The following is a 20,221-nucleotide window of genomic DNA, read 5'->3' as shown; positions in this document are numbered from 1 at the left end:
GAGTTAGCAAACAGTCTGAGTGTGGATTTGGGGGGTCTGGGTGCTTTGGGGCTTCCTGAAGAGTTGTGGCTTGCCTTAAAAACCACCATCTTTGATGTTGCCGAGAGATGTCTTGGAGCTCACCGTTGGGTGAAGAATAATTTTGTCTCTCAAGGCACACTGGATACTATTGACCAGTCGCAGAGCCAGGCTTTATGGCAGAGCTGAGCTGTTCTTGGAGTTGAGATTTCGCAGATGATGCAGTCATCTTTGTGGAGACTTTGGATATCCTTTTGGTGGCCCTCGAGGTGCCGAATGAGAAGTCGGAGCTGCTGGGATTACGGGTTTCCTGGGTCAAAACTAAGATCCAGGCTTTCAATGATATCTTGGATGTTGCTATCTTGTCTGGACCCGTTTGTTGTGAGGATATTGAGGTCATGGAGAGATGCACTTACCTTGGTGGTGATATTCATGTCTCTGCAGGCTGTGAGCCAGAGGTCAATAGACGTCTGGGTCGGGCCCAGGGAGTCATGGATTCACTGGATCAGTGGTTGTGGCGCTGTTGGTATCTGTGCAGGATGACGAAAGTCCGAGTCTTCAGGCCCTTAGTGCTTCTAGTCTTGTTGTATGGATGTGAGACTTGGACTCTGATCAGGGATCTGAAATGGAGACTTAATTCCTTTGGAACCAGGTCTTTTCAGAGAATCCTTGGCTATCACTGGTCAGACTTTGTGTCCAACAAGCGGTTGCTGAGAGAGACTCAAATGAGATTTGTGACTGCATAGTCCGTGAGCGTCAGCTGCGGCTCTGTGGAAATGTGGCTCATTTTCCTGACGCTGATCCTGTTCACCAGATTCTCTCAGCGAGGTAGCCTCGTGTGTGGAAGGGCCAATGTGCCGACCACATCCCTCGTAATTGCAGCAGGTTGATCAGCATGTCAAGGAGATGGGGATGGCGGCCAGGAATCTGCCTGGTGTATGACCAGACGGAGGCCCCTGGAGAACCAGTGGAAAGTGGATGCAGCGACACACTGCCCTAGCGCATGCTCCCATACCTGACCTGACCTAATGAGTCCATAAATGAACCACATCTTGGGCCTGCATTTTGAGCACGATGACGACGAGATTTTGATGGTTGACAGAACTCCACTGTATACCATGGGATCAGCCTAAGTCTCTGTGTGGACTGCTGGTGTGACTGCTCTGATTACGTTCTATTCTGCTTCACTGAAGGATGTTGATATCATTGGTTTTGAGGGTGCCAAGTGCTTTGGTCTAGTAAAAGACTTCACTTCTGGATCATACTGGGTGAAGAGTTCAAAATCACGTTTTCTCTGGCCTTTAGGCAAGGACCGGCGTCCCCCGGTGGCCATTATTGAAGACCAGCACAATTTCACGGAAGATGGACCTGTTCGAGCCTATCTTCCAGAAGGGATCCCTTATACTCAACAGAATCCCAAAAATGGTTTGAACCATCGCCTTCAGAACAGACTGCCTTTGAATCCTTCATGGATACAGTGTTTTCAGAAAGTATTTGCATCCCGTGACATCCCTTTTGTCACATTTTTGTGGTTACAGCCTGAATTTAAAGTGGATTAAATGTAAATTTTTTGTCACCAATATACACAAAATACCCCATATCAAGCCAAAGTGAAAACGTGTTTTCAGAGATTTTTACACATTACTTGATAATTACAAGCTGAAATGTGTCTTGCATCAACAAGTATTCAACATCCTGAGTAAATACTTTGTAGAAGTGCATTCGGCAGCGATTACAGCTTTGAGTCTTCTTGGGCATGTCTGTATGAGCTTTGCACATCTGGATTTGGGGATTTTCTCCCATTCTTCCTTGCAGATTTGCTCAAGCTCTGTCAACTTGGATGGGCAGCGTCGGTGAACAGCAATCTTCAAGTCTTTCCACAGATTCTCAATGGAATTCAAGTCTGGGCTTTGGCTGGGCCACTCAAGGACTTTCACATTCTTGTTCTGAAGCCATTCCAGTGTTGCTTTGGCTGTATGCTTGGGGTCATTATCCTGTTGGAATGTAAATCTTCGCCGCAGTCTCAGATCTTTTGCACTCTGAAGTAGGTTCTCCTCAAGCATTTTCCTATATTTGGCTACATTCATTGTTCCCTCTTTCCTTCCAAGTCTCCCAGTCACCCCACTGAAATGCATGCCGATAGCATGATACTGCCACCACCATGCTTCATGGAAGGGATGGTGTTTGATTGGGTGATGAACTTTACTCGGTTTCCACCAGACGTAACACTTTGCATTCAGGCTAAAGAGTTCGATTTTCATCTCATCAGACCACATGATATTTTGCCTCATCCTCTGAGTCTTTCATTTACCTTTTTGCAAACTCCAGGCATGGTGTCATGTGCCTTTTTCTCAGGAGTGGCTTCTTTCTGGCCACTCTCCCATAAAGCCTAGATTTTTGAAGTGCTGCAGAGATTGTTGTACTTCTGGCAGGTTCTACCATCTCAGCCAAGGAACTCCATGGTTCTGCCAGAGTGGTCATTAGGTTGTTGGTCACTTCCCTGACCAAGGTCCTTCTTGCCCAGTTACTCAGTTTGGTCAGACAGCCAGCTCCAGGAAGAGTCTGGTGTGGAATAAAAATAATTATATTCATGTATTCTCCATTATAATTGTTGCTGGTACTTTATAAATTTAATTTTTGTACTCCAGTCGAAATGGCTGTCAGTAATGTTTCCCTTTCCCAACAGTCTTTTCACCTACATATTGATAAAAGGAATATCTTACTATGGAAAAAGGTCTTGCTTGCTGCATAGAAACAGGGTGACCTGGTTGATAACACTGCAAACTTTTGCCATGATTGTGTCATTCTCTCCCTCCCACCCAAAGTGGACACGCATTGCAGTTTTGAGTTATTTTGCCTCATGCTTTTCACCCTTCCATTCTTTGGAATGTCAAATTGTGTACAAGAATAATTGCTTTGGGCTTCTGTTTCAGTGAAGTCCATTCAAATGTTTCAGTGAATCATGCAGTGTTCTTCCTCCGTGTATACGAAATTAAAGATTCTCCGTTTGTATGCTGATCCAACTTGTGGAAATTGAGTTCTTTTCCACCACACTGGGTAGGTAGTTCCATATTATTTTCAATTCCTAATTATGAAGTTCACTGTGCTCTAGGGAACTTTGAACACTCTAGAAATTGTTTTCTACCCTTCCCAGGATCTATGCCTCCTCACGATTCTATCTCGGAGTTCTAAGGACAGTTCCTTGGACTGCTCTGACATGCACTGTCAACTGTGAGATCTTATGTAGAAAGGTGTGTTTCTTTGTAAACATGTCCAATCAAATGATTTGGCCACAGGTGGACTCCAATCAAGTTGCAGAGACATCTCAAGGATAATCAAAGGAAATTGGATGCACCTGAGCTCAATTTGGTGTCATAACAAAGGGGTTGGATACTTATTGATTACAAGACATTTCAGCTTTTCATTTTCAATTAATTTGTAAAAATTAAAAATGTCCAAGGGCTCTGGTGACAAGTGTCTCAGGCCCTCATAAGGAAACAAACATGGGGGGGGGAGCGAAGGGGGAGGAGGAGGTTCGGGAGTGGGGAGGTGGGGGGATGAAGATTCCAAGGAGCACTGCAAATGGGCTTTCAACACGCTCGGGCTTTTTCTACAACTTTATTGTGCGGCACCATCCGGCCCAGCTGTACAAAATGTGTACAACTCTATACTGACTCAGCAGCAAGAGGATATTCAGCAAAGCAAGGGGAATTTTAACGTGGAAAAAAAAAACATTTGAAATGCTTTCAGATTTAAGATGGGAACTGCATTTCAAAATACAGGAACAAACGTGGGCCGGAATGGTAGGTTACAGGGGTCAACAAGTCAAAACTGAGTTTATTCCTTATTGGCTCCAGCCAAAGCCAAGCTATTTTCCCCACAGTTCTCTGGAGAAGAGCACAACAACATATCAACATGTCTGTCCGGTGATCCACGGATGCGAGCATCACGAATAACTCGAAGACTTTCCAACATCGTCATCCTGTGTTCCCAGGCTCTGTGACAAAATGGCAGGTCATTGTTGGTTCATCGGTGGCTTATTATGCATCAACTCAAACACAGAACTGTGACCTTAAAGAGATGTCACATCTTTCAATTATCTCGTATAGAATATCCAAAGCAAATTTTTCTTTTTATTGCTTAGTGAATACATGAACCACAAGAGTCTTTCCGGCACAACAGGCATCTTCAACCGGCTTGTGCACAACCCAAGAAAAATTTCCAATCAACATCACCTCGACAGTCCTGCAGAGAGTTAGATTTCTACATCTTGCGATACTGATCGGCAATTACATCCAAAAATGCCACGTAGCTATGCATAAAGTACGACAATAATACTTACTTTCTGTACAAACTGTGGGTTCACTGTTATTTCCTGATCCATCATTCGCAACTTCTCATCTAGTTCAATCGCCTTTTGTATCTGCAAACAAACAAAGCCATTCTCGACTTATGGTATTCATTACTCGTTTGCACAAATGCTTTTCTATTACAGAGAGATACATCGGGTGATTTTGACCCCTGGGTGGCCTGGCACCAGGATATTTGCCATTCACATTGACGTGCAGTTTTGAGGCAGACTCTACCAGATTTGCTGCCTACCGCCACCTCATGGTTTCTCCAATTTCTAATAATGAACTTTACGACACTCACCGAGAGCTTGTTCTCTCTCCCTTATGATACGATTTTTTTGTCTTTGTCCTGTGGTACACCTGTTTGTTATTGTTCCACTGTTTTAGCTCTGCCCCAATTTGTCTATTGATCCATTGCTCCCTGTTGTTCCCCTCTTCCATGAACCTCAATACCCATATTATATAAAAAATGAAAAGGCAAATTGGTGGTGACTCAAAATAGATTTGACAAAACGTCACAATTGAGTTCTTTTTTCTTTTTCTTTTTTAACTCGTGATGTTTCAAAATGAACTAAAACATGCTTGTAAAAGAAATACAACACTTATATATATATATATAATGGGGGAATAAAATCACATGATCACTGCAGGTTCAACCGCAGGTGATGAGATATTATATTGGACTTCACAGATAATAAAGAAGTCTGAAGATGACAATGGTTCACGAGCGGTATTTGACGAGGTAGATTGTTTTCAGAAGTCAAGGATGAGACAATGTGATAATTTTTGACCAAGTTATAAAAATGATCAACATGATGTGGTACGAGTGACAGGTTATTAGCTGCAAAATGTCGAAAATCTGGTTTCGTTCATCAACTTTCAAAATTTGACCTTTGCATAACCTTTAAAGGTCACAAAACAATGTTGCGGACATTAAAATAAGGAAACAGGATACGTGCTATAGCTTATTGGAGTTAGTTCGTCGAAGAAGGTCGAAAACCCGGTTTGATTCCCACAACTTTGAAAATTTGACCTTTGTGAACTTTAAAGGTCAAAGGTCAAGGATTATGACCTTTGGTGCAAAACTTCCTCTGGAACATTCCACGAACAATATAACGTCATATAGGCTATATGGCATTTCGCACTCCTCGGATTATCCATACTTTGATAAAATCAGCATAAAAACAAACTTGAAGGGGGCGCCACGGGCAAGGTGTTCGAGATAGAGCAAAATGGTTTCAAGATTTAGGTGGGGAATGACCTCAAGATTATGCATAAAAAATATTGTCATCCTCACTCTCAAAGTTTGGGCGGTCATACGATTTTTATGTCAAAATTCACAATTTTCTAAGTTTGTGACCTTGTGACCTTGACCTTGGGACGAAAATGAAAAATCGAGCTCCGTGGGGCTATGCAGGTGCCATTGGGCTAACCAAATACCGAAACCCCTGCCAGATTCGACAAACCCCCTCGGAGAAGATGTAAATTGAAATCGGCTACCCCCTAAAAACACGTTTTTTGGGCGTGGCTCCACCCATAATGGGCGTACCACGCCCATTCTCAGGAAAACACAACTGGATCATGATATAAACCTCCCACCAAAATTTTATCAGGATCGGATCAAAACCCACAGAGCTATGCTCGGGACAGACAGACAGACAGACAGACAGACAGACAGACAGACACACCAATACCGAATGTAATGGTCACTTACTGACTCGTGAATCAATATTATGACAACCTAAATTGTTATGAGCTGCACACAATTAAAAAGGGATCAAACGTTCATCTCCACAATTATCAATGCATACAGAATCAGCTACAGTTTTGTTAAGAAAGTGTTACGATACCAACCAGCCAAATGATTAGTACAAAATAAATCGTACTACTACTCAACAAAATAACACCTCAAGTTTTAATGCTATATGCAGTACCCTTGGTGAACCTACAAAGTGGTTCTCGCAAAATTTACACTTTTGTAAATTACCAAATTTACACAAGATGAACCCGTAAACTCAGAAAGTGTTGGAGTACTGATTTCCCACTCTTGTTATCAAGATAGCCAACCCTTCAGATAAGATTCTCAACCGTATCCGATTGCCCTCCATGATATGGGAATTTTCACTGTTTTTAAGGTTTCACCCCCGAATCATAGAGATCAGCTCTCGTGAAAAGAAATAAGGGACATGTAGGCTGCACCATTGGCAGGGTGAAGGGGCAGCACCCCTTGTGAGGGTCAAGGGGCAAAGCCTCGTTAAGCTATGCAATGTTAAATATGCCTTCGATGGCTTCTCGGGTAAGTCAAGCCCACAGTGTATATGTACACATCATATTAATTGACATCACGGCCAAAATACTGAGAATATGGGACAAGTGGCATGTTGGGAAGGTACGAAACAAGAAGCAGGACACCGCCATAAAACAAGACAAACCCGTAAAATACGAGATGGCTGGTCACAGTGCCCAGGCACCTTCACATTGTCAACAAAACTATTCAAACAGCAGCCACAGGTGGGCACAGTTTCCCTATGACAGTCACCACAAGACCATGACAATTTTCTGTGCAGTCACCATACTATATGCCTGGTGTTGGCTTAATGGTTCGGGTGTTGGGCTTTGGATCCTAGGGTCCTGAGTTCAAATCCCGCTAAGCTGTTGAATTATTACCAGGTGGGGTTAACTCGGCCTGTCTTCCTTCCGAGGTCAGAAAAATGAGTGCCAGCATGCTGGTATACTGTGTCGGAGTGGCGACCCGTTCAGGATTGTGCCCAATAGCCAAGGAGACAGCTTAAGCAGCACCAACACTCTGCACAGAGTGTGGTCCCAATCTCCTCATCCTCCTCACCATACTATGCTACATGTCTGTCTGTGCCTATACCCTCCCCAGACCCCAAGGCCATAATCTTGTCTGATGTTCACATTTGCCCTTTCTACAATGCAAAAGAAAGAGTTAAGCAATGCTAGTGGTCCAAAAACAGATTTCATGATAAACTGAGCGAGCAACTAGCGACTTCATGCGTAAATGTACATACTGCTAAATTAAAACACAAAACTGCAAACTAACCATTTCAGTCCAATGATAGACCAAAATCTTCCCCTTTTTGTCGACAAAATCTAGTCTCATGGAAGTGTGTGGTGACAGAGGGTAAAAAGACAAGTAACTGACAGTGGGGCAGCAGTTCAACACAACAAGCATGAGAATGAACAAACAGGAAAATAGGAGCGAGATGAGGGGAACAAACAGTAATCTGCAAGTAAGAAGGTTGGGTGGGTTATGTTGGTTTAATGTGCTTTGAAAAGATCCCAAGTATGGGTAGGGGCTGCATGAAATGGTGGTGCACTGTTTGACAACTCCACCCTGGAGGGAAGAGGAAGAGTGCAATCAAAATATCAAGAAGGCAGTTCCACAAAAGGGAGGAATTAAAAAGAACAATGGAGTAGTATGCAGAAAGCCTGGATTTTTAGAGTTTAACCAGGGGGTTCCTGGAAAAATGCATGCATCATGAAAGAGTTTTTGAGGGTCGGACGGATGAGAGAGTGGATGGAACTACATTGGAGTTAACACGGTAAATAACAGCGAGGTCACGGACCAGTCTGCAACATAAGAGGGACAGGCTTCGGCCTCATCGTGGGTGATGTCAATTATGCTGAGAGCCTTTCTACCATTTTTAATCTATAAGAGTGAGACACATGCAACCCACAAAATCAAGATAGATAGATGTGATGCTGTGGCACCAGCCCACATGAGAGATGAACACTCCGTTGCAGGACAGAAAAAGGCCTTGTAGGCATTGGATAGTTAACTTTTTTTTCAAGGAATGACTTGGAACAACAGATGATGCCCAGTAACGACTGACTTTGGGGGCACACTAACTCAGCTGTATGCTGTCAAGTTAAAGGGAATTCACCTCTTTTAGTGGCCAACCGTTGACATACATAGGTGGGTTCATTTTCCGATCCTTTCAGAGTGACAGAGTGAGACTGAGATTTTCCAGGATTGAAAGACATGTTCCATTTATCAGAGCAACATGCACCAGCTGCCTGCCAAGAAGTAGGATGAGGTGCTACAGAACACAATATAGAAACATTGTCCCCAAAGAGCATCGGCAAGGTCATTGCTGTAGATGAGGAAGCAGGACTGTGCCCAAGATGAAAGCGGCCTTGTATGCCACAGACAGAGAGCTTGGACAACCGAATAGAATGTAAGACCGTTTTGAATGCCCAATATATGTGCAAGGAGATTGTCCTAACCTCTTTTTTTTGAGAATCAGACCTCTAATAATTGCTGATAGTTGAGAAGCAGCACGTCCAGATTGAGTGATCAAGAATGAGTACAAACTTATGGTCATAGATCAAGTTGTTTCTCAATAGGAAAGTCTCAATGTCAGCAGCAATGATGGATTCCATGACTTTGCTTATGGGAAGTAAGCTTACTGCTTTGTTGTGAATGTAGGATCTGCTTTTCCACCCTTCTTGTGAAAAGGAGTGATATTTTACCAATTTCCAAGCAGACAAGAAGCGACCAAAACAGGAGAAGTGGAAGAGCACAGACAGATGGGGAAGCAAGAACTGCAAAACAAGATTTGAGAACATGGTTACTGATGCCATCTGGGCCTGTCATAGCATGGAGCAAGGTGAAGGCTGGACAGACCTTTCACTACCTTCTTGGATGAAAAGGACACAAAGTCCAGTCAACAGTGGGTATGAGGGAAAAGATAAGGGGCAGAGTGGGATGCGTTGGGTATATGAGATTTTGAGGTAAACACCGAGTTGAGACATTCTACCTTATCGATGACAGAGTCTGTGGTGATGCTGTTGGAGTTCTTCTTCTTCTTCTTATGTAATACAAGAAGAACAAGCACAAGACTGCGAGGTAGCATTATTTGCTGAAGGCATGGCTGTGCCACTGACCCTTTTTGTCGGTCAGGGCAGGAATTTATAATTTGTTCATGATGCCAATGATAGCTTGCCAAACTCATTGTGAAGGACACCGTGGAATCTTTAACGTCCGCTGACTAATGTCAGCAGACAGTACGACCCGTTTAACGTCCGTCAGAGGGATGACACACACATTTATGAATCACCCTGTCTGTGAAACACCGGAATGACAGTTTATCGCTGGGCCGAGATTGAAACCCAGGCTCGAGAGCATAGAGGCGAGTATGTGTACCTCTCGGCCATCCTGCCAGACCCGCTGTTTGCGGGGATGGAGAATATGGAGCACATACATCAAATGTACTTAACTCATGTTGAAGGATTCTTAATATTGTTGCGGTTCTTGGAACCGCATGCATACAACAGATAGGTGTCCCAAGACAGTTATTCCATTATTATACGTGTAGATAGCCCCTTTCGTTTTGTTTAGCGGGACAACAAGGGAGTGCGTTGCCATGATCTTATAGCTAGGGTTGCTTCAATCATTTTTTCCTTCATTTCATCCCTACTCTTCTTCTTTTCTGATTATTCCTGAGGTAAATCAGCCATGTGCTCGAAAGCAGACATGTACACTGCTCGTGAGACATGCATGGATTTATCCATGATGATGTACCTTCGGTCCTCGCTGGCAGCAGTGGATTCTCCACGGATGGTGAATGTCTTCTTGTCTCTATGGCCAGAGAAGCTACGATCGAGCCGAGGAAAGTACAGTGCGGGCCACGTTGGCACGCGCGGAACGAGCGCATTGATCGACGCTGGTCAAACGCCCGAGAGGAGTAGGGAAAGAATACTGGTTCTGGCTCACTTTTCCCCATGTAAATGAATGGGGGATTTTCAGCCATGAAATTTTTATTTTTTTTCCCCTAAAAAAAAAATCCCCTTTTTAGCCCAAGGTATATTTATTTGTCTCCCCTTTTAACCTGGAGCCTGGTGTTGGTTTAGTGGTTAGGGTGGCGGCTTGGGATCCCAGGGTCCTGAGTTCAAATCCCGTTGGCTGCTGAATTAACACCAGGGGGTTGACTCAGCCTGCCATCCTTCCGAGGTCGGCGAAATGAGTGCCAGTGTACTGGTCCCGGTGTATGCCCCGGTTAGAATAGGTGTACCATATCCCTGTGTGTCGTAAGAGGCGACCAGGGTTGGTGTCAGGAAGGGCATCCGGCCATAAAACATTGCCTCAAGAAAAAGCCAAACCCCTGCACAGCAGGGAAAAATGGCTGTAAAAACGGTCATTTTTTTATTTCCCCTTTTAACCTAGGGGCTCTCTATTCAAATAGCCCATACAACAAGATAAAGATTTGTTAAAGGTGATTCTAAAGAAATATCTGAAACGCCTAAGCCCCGGGACACTCTTTATCAAATAACCCATACAAGATAAAGATTTGTTAAAGGTGATTCTAAAGAAATATCTGAAACGTCTAAGCCCCGGGACACTCTTTATCAAATAACCCATACAACAAGATAAAGATTTGTTAAAGGTGATTCGAAAGAAATATCTGAAACGTCTAAGCCTCGGGGCACTCTTTATCAAATAACCAATGCATATTGTTTAGCTCACTCATTGAACCTATAAACATTTGTTCATTCTCAAATTCCTTCAATAGTTTAATTTTCTTTGCACAATAATCCCCATCTAAAATATTGAAAAACAAAACATTTGAATCTTTATATTTTTTAAGATACCCCTTTTGTGCCATTACGAAATGATAAACTTCTCTTAATGATCTCATCTGGCCACCGCCCGAGTTGCAAATCATTTTTGTACATAAACCATGCCATAAAAAAAGTTTTGTTTCAAATGTTTTCAGTTCATGCCATGAAAATGAGGAAGTGTTTTTTTGACACGGCCGTGCTGTGTGAATGAGGAAGTGGTTTTGGACTGTCATGCTGTGAAAAAATAGGAACTATTCTGTGAGACAAGGTCTCGTGTTTATATTTTATCTCAGAACACGAACTGAAAACATTTGAATCAAAACTTTTATGGCGTGGTTTATGTACAAAAATGATTTGCAACTCGGGCGGTGGCCAGATGAGATCATTAAGAGAAGCTTGTCATTTCCTGTGCCCACACCCAATGATTAAGCAATCTCCTCATCGTTGCTTTATAAGCGGTTCGCCAGACAAAGTTTCTGCCAGACGGGATTTTCATTTTTACAACTGAGGCATGGACGATCTTTCTTCCGATGAAGCAAACAGCCCACTACAGAGTTGGTAAGTTTGTGTATGCTTTTCTCTTTGAACGATGAAGCAAATGATTATTAATTAAATCATGATAATTCTGATATATATATATATATATATTTTTTCCCTGACAGGGCATTGGAAGAAATTGAGTTTACATATCACGACGTGGTTCATGAAATTAATACTCTTATTGAAGAGATCAATGATTTTAGAAGAGAATTGAAAGACATTTACAATGAGTGGCATGAAGTCTTATCACGTCCTCTCATCTCGAAGGAATTAAACCAATGGTGAGACACGTGTGTGTGTGCCTCTCTCTCTGTCTGTCTTTCTACCTACCTCTCTCTGCTCTTATTGAAGAGGCCAATGATTTATAATGACTGGTCTCTGATCTCGAATGAATTAAACCAATGGTGAGGCACGTGTTTGTGTGTCTATGTGTGGGTGTATGTGTGTGTGTGTGCGTGTGTGTGTGTGTGTGTGTGTGTTGCTTTCCCTGTCTGTCTCTTCATCTATACCCTTGACTTATTATTTTTTTTTTTTCAGCACTATCGCACAACATCAGCTGTTGAAGCAATCTTGTACAACACATGATTTTCTGGAGGTAAATATTTCTGAATTATTATTAATATCACTCGTACAACACATGATTTTCTGGAGGTAAATATTTCTGAATTATTATTAATATCACTCGTACAACACATGATTTTCTGGAGGTAAATATTTCTGAATTATTATTAATATCACTCTCTCTTTAGAATGTCGCCTTATGTTGGTTGCATCATTAGTTTGGACGTGGTTTTGTCAGTACACTGGAATTCATTTTATTGACCTTGAAAGGATGACAGGCTCCTGGTGTGTTAATTCAGTGGTCAACGAGGCTTATTCATATTACCATGTAATTATCTTTATAGAACCTAATTATTATCCACTTTTTGTTTCAAAACAGAATATGGTGTCTGAGTTTCGAAATCACAAGACATCTGAAGAAGATTGCTGGGAAAGATTATACATTCTCGCAAATGAATATTTAATATTTTCAATATTAATAAATTATATTTGTTTTGTTTACAATTACTTGATTCTGAATTACAAGAAAAGAATAAAAGAGATGTGTAGGAGGGGGGGGTTGGGGGGTAGGTGTGCTCCCCCAATGACCCATCACCCCCTCATCCCATCCCTCCCCTCCCCATGTGAGTGTGGGGAAGGGTGGGGGGTGGGATGAGGGAGGTGGTGGGTCAAAGGTGGGGGCGCACAGGGGGATGAGGGGGGTGGGGCTTGTGTGGGCGGGGCTTGTGTGGGCGGGGCTTCGGTGGGGGCTTGTGTGGGTGGGGTGTGTGTGGGAGGGGCTTGTGTGGGCGGGGTGTGTGTGTGGGTGGGGCTTGTGTGGGTGGGGCTTGTGTGGGCAGGGGTTTATGTGGGTGGAGCTTGTGTAGGAGGGGTTTATGTGTGTGGAGTTTTTGTGTGGAGCTTGTGTGGTGAATTGAGGTGAATTGAGGGACATGACGCGGGATCACATGTTGTGCGTCTCGCGTATAAGGGGAGGTCTCTGCGGCACGAGTGGTTGTCCCCGGGGCATTGCCATTTACATCGGCTGTTCACTTGATGCTCGTTAACTGAAGGTGCTCATTGACTGGTGAGAATGGAGATTATATCGAACTCCGTGCTTACGCGGATTTATTCTGCGGTGATTAATTGCACATGTATACGTTACTGCTTATGTACTCCTAGCTGAACCTGTATTCCCCGGTGTGCCCACAGAAGCGGCTCCAATCAAATGGAATAAAGCCTAAACTCTGAAGGTTCATCTCTCGCTCTCATTTCAATTTATTCCATTTAGTTTTCTCGGCTCTCTCAACCAACAATGGACAAGATCTACAAACCAGAGAGGTTCGACGCAGACCCGAACGCGACTGACGCAGAAATGAAATGGTCGCATTGGTTCTGTTCCTTCTCACACTATCTGACCATCATCGAGGAAGGAGCTGACAAATTTGCCGCTCTCGTGAATCATGTCTCGCCCAGCGTGTACAGGCTCTTCTCGGAGTGCGACACTTACGAAGCAGCGATTGACGTGCTGCAGGCGCTCTACGTGAAGCCCAAGAACGAGGTATACATACGACATCTTCTCAACACACGCAAGCAAGCAGCCGGGGAGACAATCGATCAGTTCCTGCAAGCTCTGAATCAGCTGGGAAAAGACGGCAGCTTCCGGGCCGTAAGCGCCGAGGAACACCGAAAGGAAGCCACACGGGAGGCATTCATCCAAGGACTCAGATCAGCCCACATACGGCAACGCTTACTAGAGAAAGCGCAACCCACTCTTGACAAGGTAGTCGATCAGGCACGAGCGATGGATACGGCTCAGCAGCAATCTGAGTCATTTGGGACACCGATGCTGCGAATGAACGCTGCTACGGTGGGAACTCAAGGAACCCCACTGGCACAGACACAGCCAGACATAGGGGATGGAGAAACACCCGAGGAGCCGGATACCCAGGCCACGTCAAACTCCTCAGCAACTGCTCCGGTTGGTAAATGCTTCTTTTGTGGGTACAAAAGGCATCCTCGTCAAAAATGTCCCGGCAGAGATGCCACATGCATGAATTGCGACAAGAAAGGGCATTATGCCAGGGTATGTAAATCTACTCGAAGGAGAAATAAACCCACTTCTGCGGCTCTCTACTCGCAGAATAAATTAACTGCAGCCTCCCCGGGGAATCTATCCAAGGCTATCATCAACGTACGAATTAATGGGCATATGGCTGAGGCACTGATTGATACCGGTAGCTCTGAAAGTTTCGTCAACAGCTCGCTAGTGAAGGGCAGGAAATGGGTAATCCACCCGACTGACAATACGGTATGCATGGCCGCCACCTCACTACAATCCCGCGTACGAGGGTACTGCAATGTTGAATTGGACGTAAAAGGGTACACGCATCGGGATGTAAGGGTACTGGTGCTTCGTGATTTGTGCGCAGACGTAATTCTGGGTCATAATGTCCTCAAGCAGCACACGAGCGTCGAAATACCCTTTGGAGGAAGCAAACCTCGTCTAATTTTAAATGCGTTGACCACCGCGGAGGTGACGTCCCCCCAGCTGTTCGCTAACTTGTCGCCGGTCTGCAAACCGATAGCGATTAAATCGCGGCGATATACCACTGCTGACATGAATTTCATCACTTCAGAAACCAAGCGATTACTGGAAGAAGGAATTATAGAACCGAGCGACTCGCCATGGCGCGCATAGGTGTTAGTAACCAGCAGTCAGAACCATAAGAAACGAATGGTTGTCGATTATTCCCAAACGGTCAATCGCTTCACCCAACTCGACGCCTACCCCCTGCCGCGCATAGATGAGATGGTCGAACGCGTGGCCAATTATAAGGTATTCAGTACCATCGACTTGCGAAGCGCCTATCATCAAATTCCCATCCGAGAGGAAGACAAACCTTACACTGCATTCCAGGCAGGGAGGCGCCTCTACCAATTCAGGAGAATACCTTTCGGTGTCACGAATGGGGTAGCTTGCTTCCAACGGGTTATGGACGACATCATCTCAGATGAAAACCTCAAAGACACTTTTGTTTACGTGGATAATGTCACAGTGTGCGGTAGGGATCAGAGGGAACATGATAGGAATCTAGACAGATTCTTGAGCATTGCTAGAAAATATAATCTGACTCAACTACGAGAAATGCGTATTCTCGGCAAGGTCAATTGACCTTCTCGGCTACACGATAGCCGACGGCACAATTAAGCCTGATCCTGAACGATTGCGCCCACTCCGTGAGCTTCCACCACCTCAGGACTTGCAGACAATGCGCCGGGTGATCGGGATGTTCGCTTACTATGCGAGATGGATTTCGCAATACTCCGAGAAAATACATCCCCTAGTGCATTGCAAAAACTTTCCACCAGATGCCGCTGTTGTAAGAGCTTTCCACAACCTCAAGGATGATATCAGTAAGTCCGTGGTTTTATCGATCGACAGCTCGGTGCCCTTTGTGGTGGAAACCGACGCTTCAAATCACGCCATAGCTGCTACACTTAATCAGTCTGGGCGGCCGGTCGCGTTCTTCTCGAGAAATCTCTCTAGAAGCGAGCAGAGACACTCAGCGATAGAGAAGGAAGCGTACGCCATCGTTGAAGCGCTGCAGAAATGGAGACATTATTTACTGGGAAACCACTTCACGCTCGTTACGGACCAACGATCCGTGGCATTCATGTTTGATGGGAAAAATAACGGGAAAATTAAGAATGAAAAAATTATGAGATGGCGGATAGACCTAGCTTGCTACAGTTACGACATTGTTTACCGGCCCGGGAAAGAAAACCCTGCTGCAGATACCTTCTCTCGGGTCTACAGTTCGGCAACAATCAGTCAGGCTTTGCAAGACCTCCATGTGTCTCTGTGCCACCCGGGGGTAACCAGGATGGCACATTTCGTGCGCAGACAAAATCTTCCCTATTCTGTTGAAGATATTAAACAAATGAATGCTTCATGCCCTGTTTGTGCTGAAATAAAACCCAGATTCTTTGGCGCGGCATCTGGCAGACTGATCAAGGCCACTTCCCCCTTCGAGAGACTAAACATCGACTTCAAAGGGCCCCTGCCGACCGAGACAGACAACAGATACATATTCACCGTTGTTGATGAATATTCAAGGTTCCCTTTCGCATTTCCGTGCTCGGATATGACCTCGGGCACTGTCGTGAGATGTCTCTCTGACCTCTTCGCTATGTTTGGGAGACCTTCGTACATACATTCAGACAGAGGGCCGTGTTTCATGTCGGCCGGGCTAAAACAATTCCTACTAGAGCTCGGCATAGCAACTAGTCGAACGACGGGTTACAACCCACAGGGAAACGGGCAGGTGGAAAGGTATAATGGAGTTATTTGGAAAGCCGTAACTCTGGCGCTGAAATCGAGAGGACTGGGCCCCGAGCGGTGGGAGGTTACTCTTCCCGACGCTCTGAATTCCATACGCTCTTTGCTCTGCACGTCCACCAATGCAACTCCTCACGAACGAATGTTTACTCACCAGCGACGTTATGTTGACGGTCAAACGGTGCCCAACTGGCTGACCCATCCCGGTACAGTGTTCATGAAACGCCCGGTACGACAAAGCAAGTATGAACCCCTGGTGGAGGGGGTCGAACTCATTGACACTAATCCAGAGTATGCTCATGTCAGGCTCCCGGATGGCAGGGAGACCACTGTGTCGGTTCGCCATCTGGCTCCCTCAGGTACTCCTCCCGCCGGTACACCACCTTCTGGCACTCCTCCTTCTGACATTTCCCCCCCAGGAACTCCACCGGGCGACGGGGCTGCCGCGTTCCACCCGAGAGCGATCGAGGAGTCATCCCCGGCACAAGTCGAGGCTCACCAAGAGGATCGGGAGTCTCCCTCAAGTGAAACTGCCGTTTACTCCCGGAGAGGTCGGCGAATAAGGCCCCCTCGACGACTCAATCTGTAAAGGGGATTATCGGCATTCTCGCTGCTCATGCTCCCATATGCTCATTATATCATATATCGATGCTCATTTCCATGCTCCTACAACTCAAAATAATCACTGCTTGGCATGTATGCTTCTGTAGACCTATTAGTCCGCGTTGCTTGAAATGTATACTCCTATAGTGCTAAAGCAATCATGGTGTGTAAGATGGGCCCCTAGTTACATTTTAAAGGTGAGGAGAATGTGGTGAATTGAGGTGAATTGAGGGACATGACGCGGGATCACATGTTGTGCGTCTCGCGTATAAGGGGAGGTCTCTGCGGCACGAGTGGTTGTCCCCGGGGCATTGCCATTTACATCGGCTGTTCACTTGATGCTCGTTAACTGAAGGTGCTCATTGACTGGTGAGAATGGAGATTATATCGAACTCCGTGCTTACGCGGATTTATTCTGCGGTGATTAATTGCACATGTATACGTTACTGCTTATGTACTCCTAGCTGAACCTGTATTCCCCGGTGTGCCCACAGAAGCGGCTCCAATCAAATGGAATAAAGCCTAAACTCTGAAGGTTCATCTCTCGCTCTCATTTCAGCTTGTGTAGGCAGGGCTTATGTGGGAGGGGTTTATGTGGGCAGGGTTTATATGGGCAGGGGTTTATGTGGGTGGAGCTTGTGTGGGAGGGGTGAATGTGGATGAGGCTTATGTGGATGAGGTTTGTGTGGTTAAATGGATGGGTGGAGAGATGGGGGGATGGGTGGATGAGTGGAGCTTGTGTGGATGGTTGGATAATTTTTTAATTAAATAAACATGTTGTGTGTGTGGGGACCTAATTAACTAATCACTAATTATGTGAATATGATGAATATGGGTGGAGCTTGTGTGGGGTTTGTGTGTGTGGAGCTTGTGTGGAGTTTTTGTGTGGAGCTTGTGTGGAGCTTGTGTGGGGTTTGTGTGGGGTTTGTGTGGGCGGGGCTTCGGTGGGAGGGGCGTGTGTGGGCGGAGTCAAAAAGGGGCGAAGTCAAAAAAATTAAATTTATTGGAGCTTGTGGGGTGTGTGGTGGGGTTTGTGTGGGGTTTGTGTGGGCGGGGGCTTGTGTGGGCGGGGCTTGTGTGGGTGGAGTCAAAAAGGGGCAGAGTCAAAAAATTTCAATTCATCTTTGTCTTTTGTAATTCCTGTGAATAAAATGAACCTAAAATCTCTTCCCCTTCCAAATCATATATCTTATAAGTCCAAGGAACCGTATCTATTACATCAACAATTTTAAAAAGCTCGTTGGTCCATCTTTTCGTATAACCTTTTTCAAAATGAGATTTCCACCTATATATTCTTACGATATCACCAACTTTGAACTTAGGTTTTCTGACATTAATCTCTTTTTCATATTTTAATTTTGTAAATGTTTCTGATGGTTTCATATTTGTTGCCGTGTGAATCGTGTCATTATACTTATCCACAATATCCTGAATAAAAGATGACCATTGTTGTGAACCGAGTTGTGTGAATTTTTTATATAGTCTCTCTATTAAGGTACGATTAAAACGTTCAACAACAACTGCCTTCCCTTCATTAAAGGTACTGTATAATGTAATACTGTTATTTTTTAGAAAATTCAAAAATGTCTTGTTATAAAACTCTCTACCCTCATCAGTCCACAATTTTTTAGGTTTTCTCTTACTTTTATTAAATATCTGTTGAAAAGCTAACATAAGAGTATTACCTGTTTTGTTTTTTAAAGGGACAACCCACACATATCTACTCCTCAAATCAATAACGGTTAAAGCATACTTGTACCCCTTATCATTATTGAGTTCAATCAAATCAGCAGACCAGATATAATCTACTTCCTTGGAATAAACTTTCCTTCTCTGAAACTTTGTGAATATTGGTTTATGTAATTCATCAGCTAATTGCTCTTCAATCTTAATGACATCATTAGAGCTTACAAGTTTTTTGAATTTCCAAGTCCAAGTTTCAATTTAGCACTGATCATCTTCTTCACAATGAACCAATCAACTTTTTCTCTCAAGGTTGGATTTTGTATCAGAGACAAATTATACAACATATCTCTATCGGCTTCATGCTTTTCTTCCAACGTTGTGGTATTCCCATAATCAATATCGTGTCTCATGCACACTTCATCAACTCTATTGATAGGCTTACTCCAGGATTTAGGATTGTCTGCCTCATCTAATCTTTTATCCAAGTTTGTGCCTGGACCACAGAAAGAATACCCTGGAAGATGTAATTCCCCTGGTATTCCAGTAGTTGTAAATTTACTTCCTGATAAAAACTTTTGTATATCTCCTCCTAGTTTGTGTTGGGAGATAAATTGATTTTTTTTTGAACCACACACCGAACATATACCTTTTTGTATAACCCTGTTATTTTTACTTTTAATATATGAAATATTTTTAGTATTAGTTTTCTTTTTACATTTGAGACAATAACTCATTTATTTATGAGAAAAATTCCTGCAGAGTGCAAAAACCTTTTTAGTTTCCAACATGCACATTTGAATCTTAATTTTTAAAACATAAAGAATCCTTAGAAATGCCTTCACTCTCTCCCCCATTTATTTAAGAAAAAAATGAAAAACTTGAATTAAAATACATGTCTTCTCGATGTCAATAGTCTTGTCGAAAGTATTGTAAATAGACTTATCAATTCTTTGTTTTCCTCCTTGGTGGGTTGAGTTATTTTCTGTAATACCCCTATTCTTTTTTGAATCTCACTGGTTTCCATATTTTGATATTTATTCATCCACTCTCTTTCCTCCCTCTCCTCCCTCTCTCTCTTCTCTCTTTCCTCCCTCTCTCTCTTCTCCCTTTCATCCCTCTCTCTCTCTTCTCTCTTTCCTCCTCTTTCTTCTCCCTCTCCTCCTTCTCTCTCTTCTCCTTTTCCTCCTCTTCCCTCTCTTCTCCTTTTCCTCCTCTTCCCTCTCTTCTTCAACTCCTTCCTCATCCCTTACTATCCTTGAATCGCTTACACCCCATAGAATATTATACATATATTCATCAGGATTTCTTGTTATTCCTGTATCCAAAATAATTTTTTTTACAACAGGAAACCAATAAAATTTCTTTTGAATTTCTAAAAGAGCCTTACCTTTTCTTAACTTTATATTTTTTTCATTATTTAACATTCTAATTAAATCTAAAGTTGTCGGTTTATCAACATCAGCATAATGCCAATCTTTTATTGAAAATACCTCATTCTTATGTTGTAGAACATATTTATTAAAATACCGAATACCCTTTTCTTGAAGGTATGCTT

General features: G+C 43.7%; 1 protein-coding gene across 3 annotated transcripts in view; it reads right to left on the bottom strand.

The window, feature by feature from the left end:
* Positions 1-3,620: 3,620 nt before the first annotated feature.
* COPS3 (COP9 signalosome subunit 3) overlaps positions 3,621-20,221 on the bottom strand; it is a 134,836-nt gene continuing 118,235 nt past the window's right edge. For all 3 annotated transcript variants that reach the window (XM_085892388.1, XM_085892386.1, XM_085892387.1), the window contains 2 exons: positions 4,361-4,441; positions 3,621-4,015 (listed from right to left, as the gene is read on the bottom strand). In XM_085892388.1, coding sequence (XP_085748514.1) covers positions 3,965-4,015; positions 4,361-4,441 — 132 coding nt within the window. In that variant the 3' untranslated portion in view covers positions 3,621-3,964. The remainder of the gene's footprint in view (positions 4,016-4,360; positions 4,442-20,221) is intronic.

Source organism: Eptatretus burgeri, chromosome 8 (genome assembly GCF_056783735.1).
Source record: "Eptatretus burgeri isolate ZD-2024b chromosome 8, Ebu_testis_v1, whole genome shotgun sequence".
Classification (NCBI taxonomy): Eukaryota; Metazoa; Chordata; class Myxini; order Myxiniformes; family Myxinidae; genus Eptatretus; species Eptatretus burgeri.
The sequence above is the reverse complement of the archived record's forward strand: the minus strand, read 5'-3'. Positions and strand labels throughout refer to the sequence as shown.